This window comes from Etheostoma cragini, chromosome 22 (genome assembly GCF_013103735.1).
Source record: "Etheostoma cragini isolate CJK2018 chromosome 22, CSU_Ecrag_1.0, whole genome shotgun sequence".
In the NCBI taxonomy this organism is placed as follows: Eukaryota; Metazoa; Chordata; class Actinopteri; order Perciformes; family Percidae; genus Etheostoma; species Etheostoma cragini.
This window is the reverse complement of record NC_048428.1, coordinates 15222338-15236972: the sequence shown is the minus strand read 5'-3', so window position 1 is coordinate 15236972 and position 14635 is coordinate 15222338. Positions and strand designations below refer to the sequence as shown.

The following is a 14635-nucleotide window of genomic DNA, read 5'->3' as shown; positions in this document are numbered from 1 at the left end:
TTTACTAATTACCCTCTTTAAAGTGTTTGCACAGTCTGGACCCACATCACTTTTATGACACAGCATGAAGTGCAGGAGCTGTACCCGTTCCCAAGAGCTTAACCTTAGTAACTTCTAATGCTTATATTCTTGGATCTTCATACAACAAACCCTATAAGCCCAAATGAATTAGCAATTAATAGTTTTTGTCACTTGTCACTGGACCATAATGGAACTGTTTCATTGCTTTTCATAGCTGAGCTATTATTAGTTGTGTTTAACTCTAATAATAACTAATTTAAAGTGGTTGTCCACTTTACTAAACTATATTGTTGTAACATTGATACTAAAGTTTCACAATATTCACACATCTTTGTTTAAATGTATACTGTAGCCAGTGATAGCAGTAATTTTTTATTTTAACAAATGATTTCATCATGAAATGCTTAAGACTGAGACGAGTGATTGACAATAATGCAAGAGATAACCAATTAATAATTCAGGTTGTTTATAAATACTTTGTAAAATTAACTTTTCAAAACTCTACATTTTTACCAGTTACATAAACATTATTTGATTTGTTATGGTATGATGACTGTTTGTGTTGCTACAATACACAGATTCAGAAATCAGAAATTAAGAAAGGACTCAGATTGTTGGGGTAAACGCAGTGAAGTTTTAAGAAATCTTGACTGGATCAGTTTGTTTGATCTAAACAGTTTTTTATAGTATAAAAGTTTTAGTGCATAATGACAATCTTTACTTTTTGAAATCTCAAGTTTTAGGCAGGAAATCCTTTAAGTAATGTTGAGCCATATTCAAACTTAAAATGAGTACCACATTATGAGACCGGTACAACCTGCCATTATTCATTTATTCACATTGGGAAAAAAACAGTAAATGCCTGACACCCTGCAGAGTATTGCTAATAAACAAATATTGTTGTGATTTTTCCCTCCCCATACTTCCAAGATTACAACATTCTAGAGTTTGTTGTTGTTCGAAAGAGTAAAGAGCGAGAGAAAAAAGTAAAGTTGTAACCTTTGGAATATTTTTATACTTTTTTCAATGTGGACTGAACACAGTAATTGATCCAAAGCGCCTTGAACAATAACATATTGTTCTCTGGATACATTCCATGAAAAATTTACCATTTTTATACACATTGGACTCCTCTTTGTGTTGGATATTTAGTTTTTTTTCTTCCCTTTTTCCTGATTGGATTTTCTCAGATGTTATACACTATATGTATAATATTGAATGATGTGGGGCATAGCCTTAAATGAGTATGTACTGTAGGCAAACTCTGACTAGACAGAGGTTGTAAATGGGCATGATTCACATATGGGATTTTCTGTTGAAATGACGCTGCTATGCCACAGTTACTTTTGGTAATTTTTTGTGCTCGCTTTAAGATGTCCAAACATTGATCATACCAGTTTCCTCATAAATAAATTTTCATTAACAATCGACAGGTTTTAAGCCTTTTTATGGCTAACCATATTTGTGATCTGTTTTTTTCTCAACACACTCAAACCTGCACAAATAAGAAGCATGTCTTTCCATTGTGCTCAGCAGTGTGCAACAGCCCACTTTAGGTGTAAAATGCCAGGTGTCGTGTTGGTTCTTGTTGGTTTCACACAGCGACTCGAGTCCCTCCCTGGAACGAAGTTCTCAAGTCTCCATAGGATTCAGTGTTATTTCCAGCTTGTTTGTTGCGGTGAATAATGAGTACTCTGTAAGGCCTGATGACATAATTTGGATATTGCTATTGAAAAATAACTAATTATGGAGCTACGAAACTGCAGATTGGGACTATGCTAGTGTACTTCACTTCACTGGCACCACCTGCCCTCTATATGTCACACTCACTTCACTTATCCTACAGTTGTGAAACTGAGCTGGTGTCTGCCAGTTATGTGCAACCCCCAGCAGACACTTATGCAATTAATCAGTAGTGGGTTGGACTTGATAATGCTTTTCATATTTAGATTTCATTTACTCGTAAACCAAAAATTAGAAGTGACGTACAGGAGAGGAATAGAACCCCCTCCAGTATTGCTGTTGGAGAGAAATTCACAGAAATACTGTATTTGTTTCTAGGCACGTAGTACTAGTACATGTGGTTTGCGGGATAGTATTTGCCAGGTGTTGTGACTTGACCTGCTACTGGAAGAGCTCTGGTTTTCTAGCATTTTGTGTAAAATATTTAGCAGGGCAGTTTGCTTTACTTCTGACTGTGATTGTGAATCTCTTTCCTCTGCATTATTTTTGTCTCTACACTCCTTGCTGGAAAAAGTAGTTAATGAATATAAAATAGTTTTTTCTTTGTAAGAATGAACAAATTTAACCAGCGTTGCAGTAATATAACAAGTACAAATACATTAAATGATTTTCTTAATGTAATTCAGCTGTGTAAATAACAACTGATATCTACAGTGTGAAACTCACTGCCACACATTTAAAGTCCTATTTTATTTTTTACAAACTTCTTTTTGGCATGCTTTTCAGCAATAATTGCAAGGCTGAAAAGTACTTGTTGAGAAAAGTGTGTGTGTATGTGTGTGTTACAAACATTTTGATTGAGTGCAATACAGAGCAGTTATGTGGCACATCTCTGAAGTTTGGAACTTGTACTTTTATTTGGTATTGAATAAAAGCCTCTTATTTTCCTCTTAAGCTGGATTCCAACAACAGCGGACAGATCACAGCGTCTCACCTGCTTCAGTTTATCCTCTCCGTATTGTTTTTATGTTCTCCTAAAAATGACACAGATGAAGAAATCAGATGTAAAACACTTGCAGGATGTTGCTGCAGCAGGGATGCCAATAGCTTGTTGTCATGTGTGAAGTAGGTCTTTTAAGACAATGAAGTCTACAGTTATTTCCTCTCTTCTCAGGATACACCTGTCAAAACCGATACCTGTAGGCTGTCATTCAGTTAATTTTAAAGAATTGGCTTATTTATCTGTGCCATTTGACCGTCTTCTTTTACTTGGGTGTGCATCTTTTAATGTGTAGCCAGTTATTTTGCGTATTTGTTCAGTTATTTGCTTCTTTACACACATTTCACTTTCATTTTAACTTATTTATAAGCGGTTTAAAAGCAGACAACTGAAAGTTTGGGGCCTGGATTTGATTTTAAAATTAAAGCAGCTAGGTAGAGATAAATGTAGATAATTAGGACCTTAAGTTACAAAGTAACTTGCATAGAAAATGTGCTATGTCAGACCTGGGATACTGTAAATTTAACACTGAAGTGATATTTAAGATGATATTAAAATTACATGAAATTCCATTACTTAAAATCAGCTTTACATAATGTCTCTGCAGTTTAAAGCTAATAAGAGAAAAACTGTGTTTAGTTGAATGAGTTTTACCTTGGATATTCCGTGTGTCCTAGTTTTACTGCTAATATGCATCTCATGATTCATTAAAACATCAATTTGTTATGGCAATACTTTTAAGTTGGATTTCAAATCCCTCATATTTACTTTTAAAGTTAGGATGACAGGTCTATCTTTGACCTTGAATACATATGTTCATTTAAAACAGCATTCTGTGTAGCTTGTTTTATTTTCTGTTCACAATGCAGCCTTGTCTTTAATGATCGGTGGACAGTGTGACACATTTGTTAGACAAGCTTAAAGGGCCTGGGGCACATTATGTGTCTGATTTGTAGTTGTTAGAATCATATAATTTGTGCATATAAGTTTTTTTTCCTTTTCACTGAAATGTTTCCTTGCTTGTGCCAGTCAAGAGCTTAATTTAGATTTTTAGCTTTGTTACGAAATCAGTTTTCATAACATAGTTGGTCCCATATGGGCAGGCTACTCAATCTAACTTTACTTCTCAATGCTGCACATTCAGCTTTCTCTTGACAAAACCATTCAAGATCAAGGGCAGCATCACCTTTGCCACTAATGAGGTTGTTTATTTACCAAATTTCCTTGTGGACTGTGAGGGAGAAACAAGCCATGCATAGCAGAGCCTGTAATCAGCATTAGCAAACAGGGCTCCAAAAGCTCCAGGTTATACATTTTGTGACAGTGTAACGCTGTGTAGCTTACCTGAAGTACCTGCATGTTAGACATGTAAACCTTTCAAAGAGGCTGCTGAAGTGAACAGACCACATTATTATAACCCAGAAGTCATGCTGGCTTTGAAAAGGCATAACCTTCAAAGGAAAACGATAAAGACTTCCGGACTGGTGATTACCACTTTGAAGGCTTTTATTTAAAATGTGCTCCATACCCATTTAGTTAACATTTGTTACTTTAAAAAAAAAAAAAAAATCTCTGTTGGCTTATCAAAAACCCAGATGATTATGTCAAAATACCAAAACTTTGACAATAAAGATATCCTGGTGACTAATAACTATAACCCAGACTCTTGATTTGATGGGTTGTTATTCTATAGTGTCACTCCACTAGATACAGGACATAGACATAATGGCGATTAACACTTTGTCTCACCTCTGAAGAAACGTTATCACATGGGCAAACAAATGTTAGTTATATTATAAGGAATGCCAGCTAGCAGCATTTTTCAGCTATAATGGCAGTCTAGTAATCAGCACTTGGATTTCTGGGAGTTTTCCAGGCAACATGAGCTGCAATTAGGGCCAAATGATCTGTGCCCAAACAGCAGCTGCATCGGTAAAAAACAACAACAACAACAATTATTTCACATGTGAAAGGATAAGCCAAAAGTTATGTTGCCATGTCATAACACTGAAACAGCTTTGACAAAGTGGACTGGGCACAGGATAAAACTAATTAACTGACTAACTAATCAATAGGGATATGATATACAGCATGCAGACTATTCCAAGTGTCAAATGTTGCTAATTGGCAACCAAATTTGATACACCTGTGTAGCAACAATGGTAATTTACCACATACATTGGCTTTTTCAGTTATGGTTATGCCCAATGTACTATATCTTAAATTATTTGCCTTCTTATATCGACTGTATTGTATTACAATCTCAAAGCTATCACATAAATTTGTTTTTTGTCTTTTACATCACAATTCTATCCATGGGGGCCACTCTGGTACAACATACATTAGTTTAAACTAATGAAGAGCCTCTGCACATTGATAGTTTGCGATACAATTTATGAATGTGTGGCACAGTGCTCTATTTGGTGCACAGCAAAATTCCATTTCTGCTTAAATACATCAATGATTTGCAGACCTGCTCATCAGAGCCCATGTACACTGCTTTATTTGCTGATTTAGATTAGCTTCCCATCTCTGCGTAAATGTGGGAGGCTTTACTGTATGTTTGCTTATGGTCCAGCCATCCCATCTATTCAAACAGCGTTCCCTTAATTTAATGCTGTGTGCTGGCTGAGCTTTTTTTCTGGGATCTTTTCTGTTATTTTGGGACCAGATGGCGAGGGGCGCGGAAGCACCTCTTTTGTCCAGGCGCCCCAGTGAAAAGAGGCTGTGCTCCCCAATGTAATCAGCGGCACCGGAAGGGTCCATTTTGGGCTGTGAAAGAAGACAATCAGGTTTGGACAAGTCTAGATTACAGAAACGCAGAGTTCATCTCCCGACCCTGCCCCCTTTGACCAATACCCTGGCATGGAGGATCCTCATCTTTGATCAGTGGAGGGTGGAGGTGCTTATCCGACCTCACGAGGGCCAAAGGCCACCCCCCTTCGCCCTGTTTACCCTGCACTTGGCTGCTGCTGACACCTCCTTCCGGAAAGAACCAGGGGGTGGTGGGTTGGTTTGGGCATGGGGGGGGGATACCATGACCTGTCTAGACACCGTTTCTTGTTGCCCTGGTGTTGCCAAGGGGACATAATGAACTTTGACCTCAAATGTAGTTGGTTAGGTGCCACCGTGGTCATCCAGGGAAGTCATTTTTTTCTTTTTAATTTTCAGGGTTGGGGGTGGGGAAATGAGGCGGGGGCACTGATGTGACTCACATAGAAATCTGCTTTGAGGGACCACAAGCATGAATTTGTTGGCGAAACTTCCTTTTTTATCTTAATTATTTCAGACATTTTCAGTTAGGTTACAAGACATCAGGACAAGATGGAGAAAAATATAGATGACAAAAACCTTTTGCCTTCAACCCTAAAATGACAATGTCACTTTCGTGACTTTTGATTGGTTTGCTTTAGTTCATCTGATCCCACAAAGACACTCTTGAAAGGATGTCTGATTTATTTATTTTTTATTTGTGACATGTAAAAGAAGTCGTGCTGTTTTTTTTTTCATGATAGTTTTTTGATTTTGATACATTTTTGGACATTTTGTTTCTAATGCGCAGTAAGTAATCATTGAATGATACATTTGATTTTGTTTTTCTTGCATAGACATGCATATTTCGACATTGCTGATAAAACAGTTTTTTGTTGTGCCTTGTTACATCTTAGTAAGACAGTAATGTTGCATTTTATTTTATTCTTATATCTTTATGAAGTTGTTATATTATATATTTCAGCATATGGAAGTAATGTGCAGCTCTTTTTAACATGGTCTTTTCTCTAAATTTGCACTTGTACAGAGCTAATACATAAACAATTTAATGAAAACGATGAGAAAATGTAAGTCAAAGAAGTGCAGTCCAGTAAAAAATCTGAGCCCAAATCTCGGTAAATTAACAAAGTATATACAGCACTGACACACAGTATTGGTGTATACTGTTGTTCTATATACTGTACTGGCCTACTATTGATGTATAGTATGTACTTTTGAATTTAAACCTATATTAATGTCAAAATCAGATGACTAGAATTTTTTTATAGAAATCTTTTGGAAATAATTACACTTTTTCTCTTGTTTTCAAATTGTCAGAATAATGTTATTAGTATGTTTATTATGTAATAGAAATATTTTGCTGCAGATGCAGTTGGATGTTGGTGGTATTCTTATTTATCATGTCATACTTTGTCCTATACTTAGAAATCCCTGGTTTTGGCCGGAACCACAACACTACCAAATGTGTGAATTGGCTTTGATGGTGAGGCTGATCCTCAGGAGTGGGTGTTGTGATTCCACCATCATGGCCGCCACCACCAACCCCGCCCTCTTGCCTGCCACTCACGAACAGTTAAAATGGCAGCATGTAGCAAAGTGAGTGAGATGGAGAAAGAGAGCGACGCCCACTACTGGGAGCTAAGGCACAGCCGACTGAGCCATAGCTTGCCATGTATGCCAGCTCAAACTGAGATGAGTATTGTTGGTGTATTCGGCCATCTGAGAACAACGTAGAACCTGAAGAAGTCTAGACAGGTAGATTGGGCAGAAATCAGTAAAGGGTTAGCCTCTTGTCACTGCTTTAGCCCAAATCAGTAGTTCAAAGGCCGCCGTATAGTCCTCTTTTAAAATGAATGTTAAAAAATTAAATCCATCCAAACATTAATACCAAACCCATGGCTACATTATTTTCATAGTGAAAATGCAGCCAAATAGAAAAAACGTCAATGCTTAATGTGTTTTTTTGGCTTTAGTGTGACCATTACTACAATGTAATGGCAAGTCTGAACATATTTTAACCCTGCACCCTAGTCTTTGGCGGGCTGCCATTTTATTTTCCAAATTATTGGTTGCAGGCTGGCACGGGGAATGGACACTTGCTGATTATCAGGATTTTCTTTTCTGTAGCATCTAAGATGTAAAAAAACAAGCTATATTATTCTGTATATATGTATTAGTTTGGTTTGTCAGTGTTGGCCATAGTGGCAACGCTGACTACAAAGTGGTACAGTATTTCAATGGCTAGATTAATGTTTGATAGAAAGAACAAAGTGCTATGATCAGTGGCCATTCAAACACTTTGCTCTTAGTCAAACAGCCTTATGCATGTGCTTATTATGTCATCTACTTAATACCAATTAAAGGCTATACGCTACACCAACTCAAAGCTGTGTGCATGAGCTAGAGACCCATTTAAAATGGATCACAGAGTGTAAATGTGTGTATCCAGTCTAAATAAGCTGTCTGAAATTAAATATTTTACCCAATATACCTTTTACAGGTCGGGCTGACACTTTGTAACAACTCTATTGCAAGGCATCCCACATCCAAACTGCAGTGTAGCGAATGTTAAGGTAAATTTCCAAATCTTCTATTTTTAGGTCTTTCACTCAATGACATTTTATTACTGGCTCTTGGTGTGAAGATGTGTTTTTTTCCCTTTTCCCTCCACAGTGTAGAGAGCTGGTGGTGGACTAGGAGGAAGATGTCATGCTAGGAATGGGTTTTGGTGATGATGTTGCTGCTGTTGATGCAGTGTCGAGCTCTCACTTTGTGCCTCTGTCAGTTATGATGCGTAACCACAAAGTGAGTGACAGGCCAGTCCCCGGGGAGAGCAGGGGGCCTGAGGTGAGTCAGATGAATCCTTGACCCTGTCTAGCTGTGTCAGCAAGCAACACAAACTCCCTAACAAAGGCCAGAAATGGCATGACTGTACATTGTACATCTTAATTTAGTATATAGAAAAAGAATGTATGTTACACCAAGAAACCCAATCCACTTGACTTTTTTTCTGTTTAAGGAATCTGGTTTTCTTTTCATAAACTCCCTCATCTTATGAAATTCTAATGCAGCATACCACATTACAGCCTGTACCTTTGATACATTTGTGTGCATTTGTTTCCTCCAGAGCACTGGAGGTCTTTAGAACCTGTCTCAAACATGAACTTGGTACTGATTTCTGTAGATATTCAACATTGTTTACTTCAGTGCATTACAGATACGGTATTAAACACCCAATGCCCCTTTAGAACTTTAAAAAAAGATGTCAGAGAAAGATATTCCTGTGTCATTCTGTGGAGTCAGATTTAGTTTTTTAAGCTTGTTTATTATGAAGGATTTGTTTCCTTGCATACCGATTTTAGCTCAAATAGCTTATATTTTGAAAAGAAAAGCTTTCAGAGTTTCTTAGAGCAGGAAAGTAGTTGTCTGCAACAATTTTTTAAACAAAGTTTACTGGATAAATTGAGAAACTTTATTAGGTTATTTACTGAAGGTGATACATGGGCAAACAGCCAAAGAAGCATTAAAGTTTATTTGCAGATCAACTGCAACCCTTTATAAGGTTGTGGATTGACTATAATTTGAGTTTATTCGTGTTTTAGTTTTAAGGAAAGAACACAAGTTTAAGTGTGACAAATTTTCCACAAACTATAGTCTTATTACTTCTATCATTATATTTAGTGTTGAAACAATTTATTGTTTAGTCAATGAGCAAAAAAATATAACTTACAACAATACTGATAATTGATAGGTTTAATTCATCATTAAGCATAAATGCCCAACTTTTACTGTTTCTATCTTTTAAACAGGCTTATCTGCCTTTCCTGTTTTTTTGTCCTCAACAATCAGTTGGACAAAACAAGCAATTTGAAAATGTAGGCATTTTTAGGACTTTTTGACATTTTATAGATTGAACGATTAATTTATGATAAATAACTGTAGGTATAGCCCTCATTATGTTAGGCTTAAACATATAGTTAAAACGGGTTCAAATTGTTTTCTTCAGTGAGGAATATCTTTTTCCATTTGCTAAGAAGAGAACATATCAGTATGTCATGTAATTTATTATATCAAGAAGTGCTTGGTTTGATCTGTTGTACCTGAATTACTAGTAAGAGCAAAATGTTACCAGAGCTGTCGTCAATGTTCTTTTAAATGCTGTCTGTAGAAAAGTCAAAGTGAAGTCAGTCAGTGTAACTGAAACAGTAAATGCAACCTGCCATTATTTGAAATGTAACATTTTTTTGTGAACAAATACAAACTCTTTATGAAGAAATATTTTCTATAGACTTCTCACAGTACTGTTTCCTCCAACAGCAAAAAAGAAGAGAAGAATCTGTTGTGACACATCCAGGATTCAGTCAGTGTAGACCAGACGTACTGCTGGTCAAACCATGTTATGAGCAGCTTTGTTTTCTTTGTGTTTTAATTTATCCCCTTTTTTTTAATTTTGTTAAGTGAGCAAAAATAATTTTATTGAAAAGTCTAGTATTTCTTCTACGAGGGTTGCTCAGACACTGTGTATAATGAGAGTTGCCTTGGTGTGACTTTTCCAGAAAGCATCCGCTTGCTATTGTCTGCCTAGTCAACTGCAGGCCCCAGTCAACTGCAGGCCCCAGTGCCCTGACTTCCATACATGAGAGATCAAGGGTTACCAAGGTGCTTTTGAGAAAGGAAGGCTCAATGTGAGGAAAGACAAACCAGTCCACAAAATACTCATTTCCTTTGCATGTTAGGTGTCCTAGCGGGGAATCAGACTGGGTCACTGACACATCAACTGGGGTTGATTTCTTTTTTTACTTTTTTTTTCTTTCTTTTTTTCTTCCATCGTTCTTAATGAAAACTGTTGCTTGCTTTTCATTGGCTTGTGACTACTACCTGCTGCCTGTACAGTATGTGGCTTCCTAATGTGCTGAGTTTGCCCAAAAGAAAGTTTGTTCAGACTCTGGCTGTTTATCCGGTGCCAGACAGAGGCACCTCATGTAGAAAAGGTAAAAGTAATTCTGTCCACCTCTTATTCTTGCCAGAAAGTTCAGTCACTGAGCCACGGCATTAACTTGTATTCTAACAAGATTAAAATATATTCGTCCTGGGGATTAGCATAGTTAGGTGTCCTTTTGCCTCTTTTATTTTTGCCTGCACTGGTGCGGTGACAGTGGGCTTTGATCTGTGTTGCGAGGCAAGAGTCCTGGCTTGGACCTAGCCATTCGAGTGCCAAGTGTGAAATTGGCCTGATGTCATCCCCATTCTTCACCTTTTACATCTTTCACCACTTTAATTATGTTTCCGCCACAAAGCCTAGGCACCTCTGAGCAGATTCCACTCTTGCCGTAGGAAGCATTTAGAAACTGGGTAAATGACACAGTGGGGGTGGGGGAGGATGGTAGGAGAGGTCATAGCAGGATGGGGCCCTTTTGTGTTAAGAGGTAGACACTGATACTCTCCTGATGTATCCTGTGCTCACTTCCATTTTTACAGCACACAAACTTTGTAAAGTTTTCAGCAACACTCCACAAAATAACTTTTATTACAGGCATTATTATAACTTCTGCATCGTATTCCAGAAGAGATGCTTATTTGTCAGTTTAGCGATGATCCATACTGTGTTCTCACAGCAATGCAAGACCTTTTTCTTGAGTGATGCAGACAGAGGCTCAAACAAGGACAACTTCTGGTCACTACCGACCTGAATCTTACTTCTGATGATGAGACAAATGACTCTCAAATAAAAGCTTTTGTTCCGGGAGAATGTGCCCATGCAACCCTACATCTTCAGCTATTGTTGACACATTGGTGTCCCTATCTGAACTTAAGGGATCTTTTCTGCCGGTGAATATTTTGATGAAGGTTCCTATTGATGCGCTGAATGAAAGACCAAAACAACAGGGATATGTGTGCATGTGGGTAGGAACAGAAATGAATGAATTGTGTGGGGATGTGTGCGTGCCAGGCAAGAAGAAAATACAACCAAGTGATAGTAAGGTGTGTATGCGTGAGTGAGTGAATGAGTGAGAGAGAAAGCTGTGTGGAGAATGGGTTACTGAGGGGTGGGAGGGAGGAAACCAGCCACCTGCAGCCATGACAGGCTTTGACCTTCATTTCTCTCTCTCTTTCTCTCTGTCTCGTATTTTTCCCTCTCCCTCTCACCCCTCCCTCCCCTATCTCCCACTCTTTCCTTTCGACTTCCATTTCTGCCTTGTGATAGCAGCACTGGCTCTTTTCAGAAGCGACGAGGAAGACTGACCATCGTGAAGACAGTGCTGGGAGCAGCCATATCCGCTCTAATGCTATAGTCATTGGCAGTTAGACATGGCGTTCAAAGACTAGCGGTGCAAGTATGGAAATGCAGATAAGGCATTGTTGAGGAAACATGCCTGGGAATTGTTCAAGGCTTTCCCTTGCATAATGTTTGGATGCTTTCAAAAGTGTTTTAATCTCAAAACCCATGAATTTGATCCTCCATGAATGAGATCCAGAACCGCCCATAGAATGAGTGGGTGTTTGCATGAAAAGGGTTGTCATGCTATGGAAATTAATAATGTATGTGATTACATTTGTGAATATTTGACATCTGGCAACATTTGTGTAAAACTATTTTTGTATATATTTCTGTTCTAGACAATTATAGCTATAATGCATTTGATTTTTTGAGACTATAATGTCTGCAGAAGCTCAGCATTGATTGAAGGTCACACTTACTGCCTCAGCCAGGCCTCGGTTTTCTTTTTTCTGTGCTTTAATGGCAAACTATGAGCTCTTTGCTTCACATTAAGATGCCAGAGACTTGTGTGTGTATAATCTTCAAGGTTTATTTACTGTACTCTTCTTTTGCAGTTTTCAGGAGGCAGTTAATTACACAATTAATACATGATACAAATTATGTACATTTATACCAAAGAATACTTCCAACATAAAATAAAAAATAGCATTGTATTCTACAACTCTGTGTTGTAATTTTATTTAAACATGTTCATATATAGATAGATATACGCTGATGAGTAAATTCATAATGTCGTACCAGCAGTTTTCATTAAAGGCATTCAACTTGAATAGTCTGCATTTGAAGTAATACTGTTTCTCTGATTCGGCACAGTTCTGTTTCATAAAAAGTTCACACTTGAACTTTAAGGCAAAGTGTGTTTCTGTTTGGTGGATTTTAATTCACACACACTTTTTGCAGATACACAACAAAAACACTTTGAAAGGCAAAAAGTCCACAATTTGGTATGGATACAGTCTAAAACTTAGCTCGATCATACTTCTGTCGATAAAGACCAAAGTTTATAAACACAGTTATTTGCCCAAGTACAACAAATTGCAGCTTTCATGCAAAGGCCCCATAAACTATTTTCATTCACAAAAAAAGGAAACAAAAAGAAGTTATTGCAAGATAAACAAGCAGTGTAAACACCTCAGATATCTACTCTAAAGCAACACTGGCCATTGGATAGATTTTTTTTCTCAATATAATCTATATAAATACACATACGAAGTCCTTTCAACAACGATCAGAGATTTCCAACATTTGTAATACAGTCACTGATGGATTTGCCTTCTTTAATGATGAATGGATATGTAATAAACTGTATATAGAGAAAGATTCAACAAGAACATCCAATAACCTGTTTTTATAGTCTATACTCAAGAGTGCTCAGAATGGTTGTCATTGTCTTTATGCTACAGAGTTGTTCTGTGACTTTACAGGCAGCATTATAGCCTTCAGTTCAGTAAGCTACAAAAAGGATTTATATTGCTAGTTAAAAACTATAATAGCTGCACTGATGCATTGACGAAAGTAAAACGCGCATAATACCTGTTGAAAGACTATGAGACGACCACACACATATAAGCAAGGCCTAACTTAGCGTTTTAGTTCAGTGGCGTGTTAGAAAAAAGTCGCTACCTCTCTGTCACCTATAATAACAAACGGTTCCTGTGATTATTATTTTTCTTTTAAAAAACGTATCAAAATTCATTGTCTGTCCAATTAGGTCAACTGACACTCAAAAAACAACTTCCTCTGTCCGCTTTTTTTTTACATTTAAACACAACCAAGGAAACCAACAAGCATGGAAATAAAACTCCTATTAGCATTTATTTAAATTCACAGTAGCCTGGATGCAGCAGAAAAATACTCTTTGGACTTCAGTTTGTTCACTTCGCTGACCGATCGAAACGTCAAGTGCCAGTTAGTTCAATGTAAAATTATGACAATCATGGATAGCAGTAGGCCTATATAAAAAAATTATGGGTGTAAGCGTTTGTACCTCCTGGGCGGGGGGGGGGGGGGGCGACAAACAATGAAAACATACCTTTATACAACATCTTTTATAGACGTGATATTGCAGAAATATCTCTCTTATTTTCTTTTTAAACAATTTATGCTGGTATACTCCACTGGCCCTTTTATTCGATGAAATTATTGCATTGTAGGCTTGCAAAACCTCCCATATAACAAAAAATCGCTATAATACTCCTATAGGAACCAATAGAGACCATGGTATCATTAAATATTCCTGTAGGGACTCTTAGTCCAATGACCTCATTTGTTTTTTACTGTGATGTAACTGGTGATTCAACAGTATAGTGGTAGAAATAGAACTTTTATCTGCTGTTGTGTCTTTAAATATTCCTGTAGGTAGAGTTTTGCAGTGATATCTCTATAAAATCTATCATAGGATTATTGTAGGGTCTTTTTCGTCAGGAGGCTGCTGTGACTTCTCTGGAAATCAATCGCTGTCTGATTTTTCGTCTTTCGACGTGACGGTGGCGTGATTGTACAGTCCCTGTGCCATCAGGTGCAAGGCCAGAGAGTTTTTAGCGCCGTTGGCTTTCTTGATTTTGGCCCTCTTATTCTGAAACCAGATCTTGATCTGGGACTCGTTCAGGCCGAGCTCCTGCGCCAGGTTCTGCCTCCTCTGCTCGGTCAGATACCGATTCGTCTGAAACTCCGATTTTAGTCTTTGCAGCTGTTCTGCTGTGAAGGCCGTCCGTGGTCGCTTGTCCTCTTTGCTGGTTGTTTTCTTCTTTGGTTTGCGAGATCTTGGCCCTGTAGTGTGGGTGATATAGGGGTGGGGTGGGGAGGGGGGGGCACAGACATTGGTTTGTCAGTAGGCTATAACAACATGATCTTGAATATGGTAAAAAAACAAAAACATG

At 37.7% G+C, this 14635-nt stretch overlaps 1 protein-coding gene and 1 long non-coding RNA gene across 6 annotated transcripts in view; one reads left to right on the top strand and one right to left on the bottom strand.

Moving 5' to 3' along the window:
* Nucleotides 1-14635, top strand: part of LOC117937801 — a 30643-nt gene that overhangs the window by 8984 nt on the left and 7024 nt on the right. The window contains exons 4-7 of one of the 5 annotated variants that reach the window (XR_004655251.1): nt 7977-8049; nt 8150-8323; nt 11291-11376; nt 11685-12277. This is a non-coding gene — a long non-coding RNA (uncharacterized LOC117937801). Of the gene's footprint in view, nt 1-7976; nt 8050-8149; nt 8324-9793; nt 9904-11290; nt 12278-14635 lie in introns of those variants that run through there. The other 4 variants (XR_004655249.1, XR_004655248.1, XR_004655250.1 and 1 more) reach the window with 4 other exon arrangements.
* Nucleotides 12552-14635, bottom strand: part of en2a (engrailed homeobox 2a) — a 4393-nt gene continuing 2309 nt past the window's right edge. Inside the window, exon 2 of the mRNA XM_034862015.1 lies at nt 12552-14525. Coding sequence (XP_034717906.1) covers nt 14206-14525 — 320 coding nt within the window. The 3' untranslated portion in view covers nt 12552-14205. The remainder of the gene's footprint in view (nt 14526-14635) is intronic.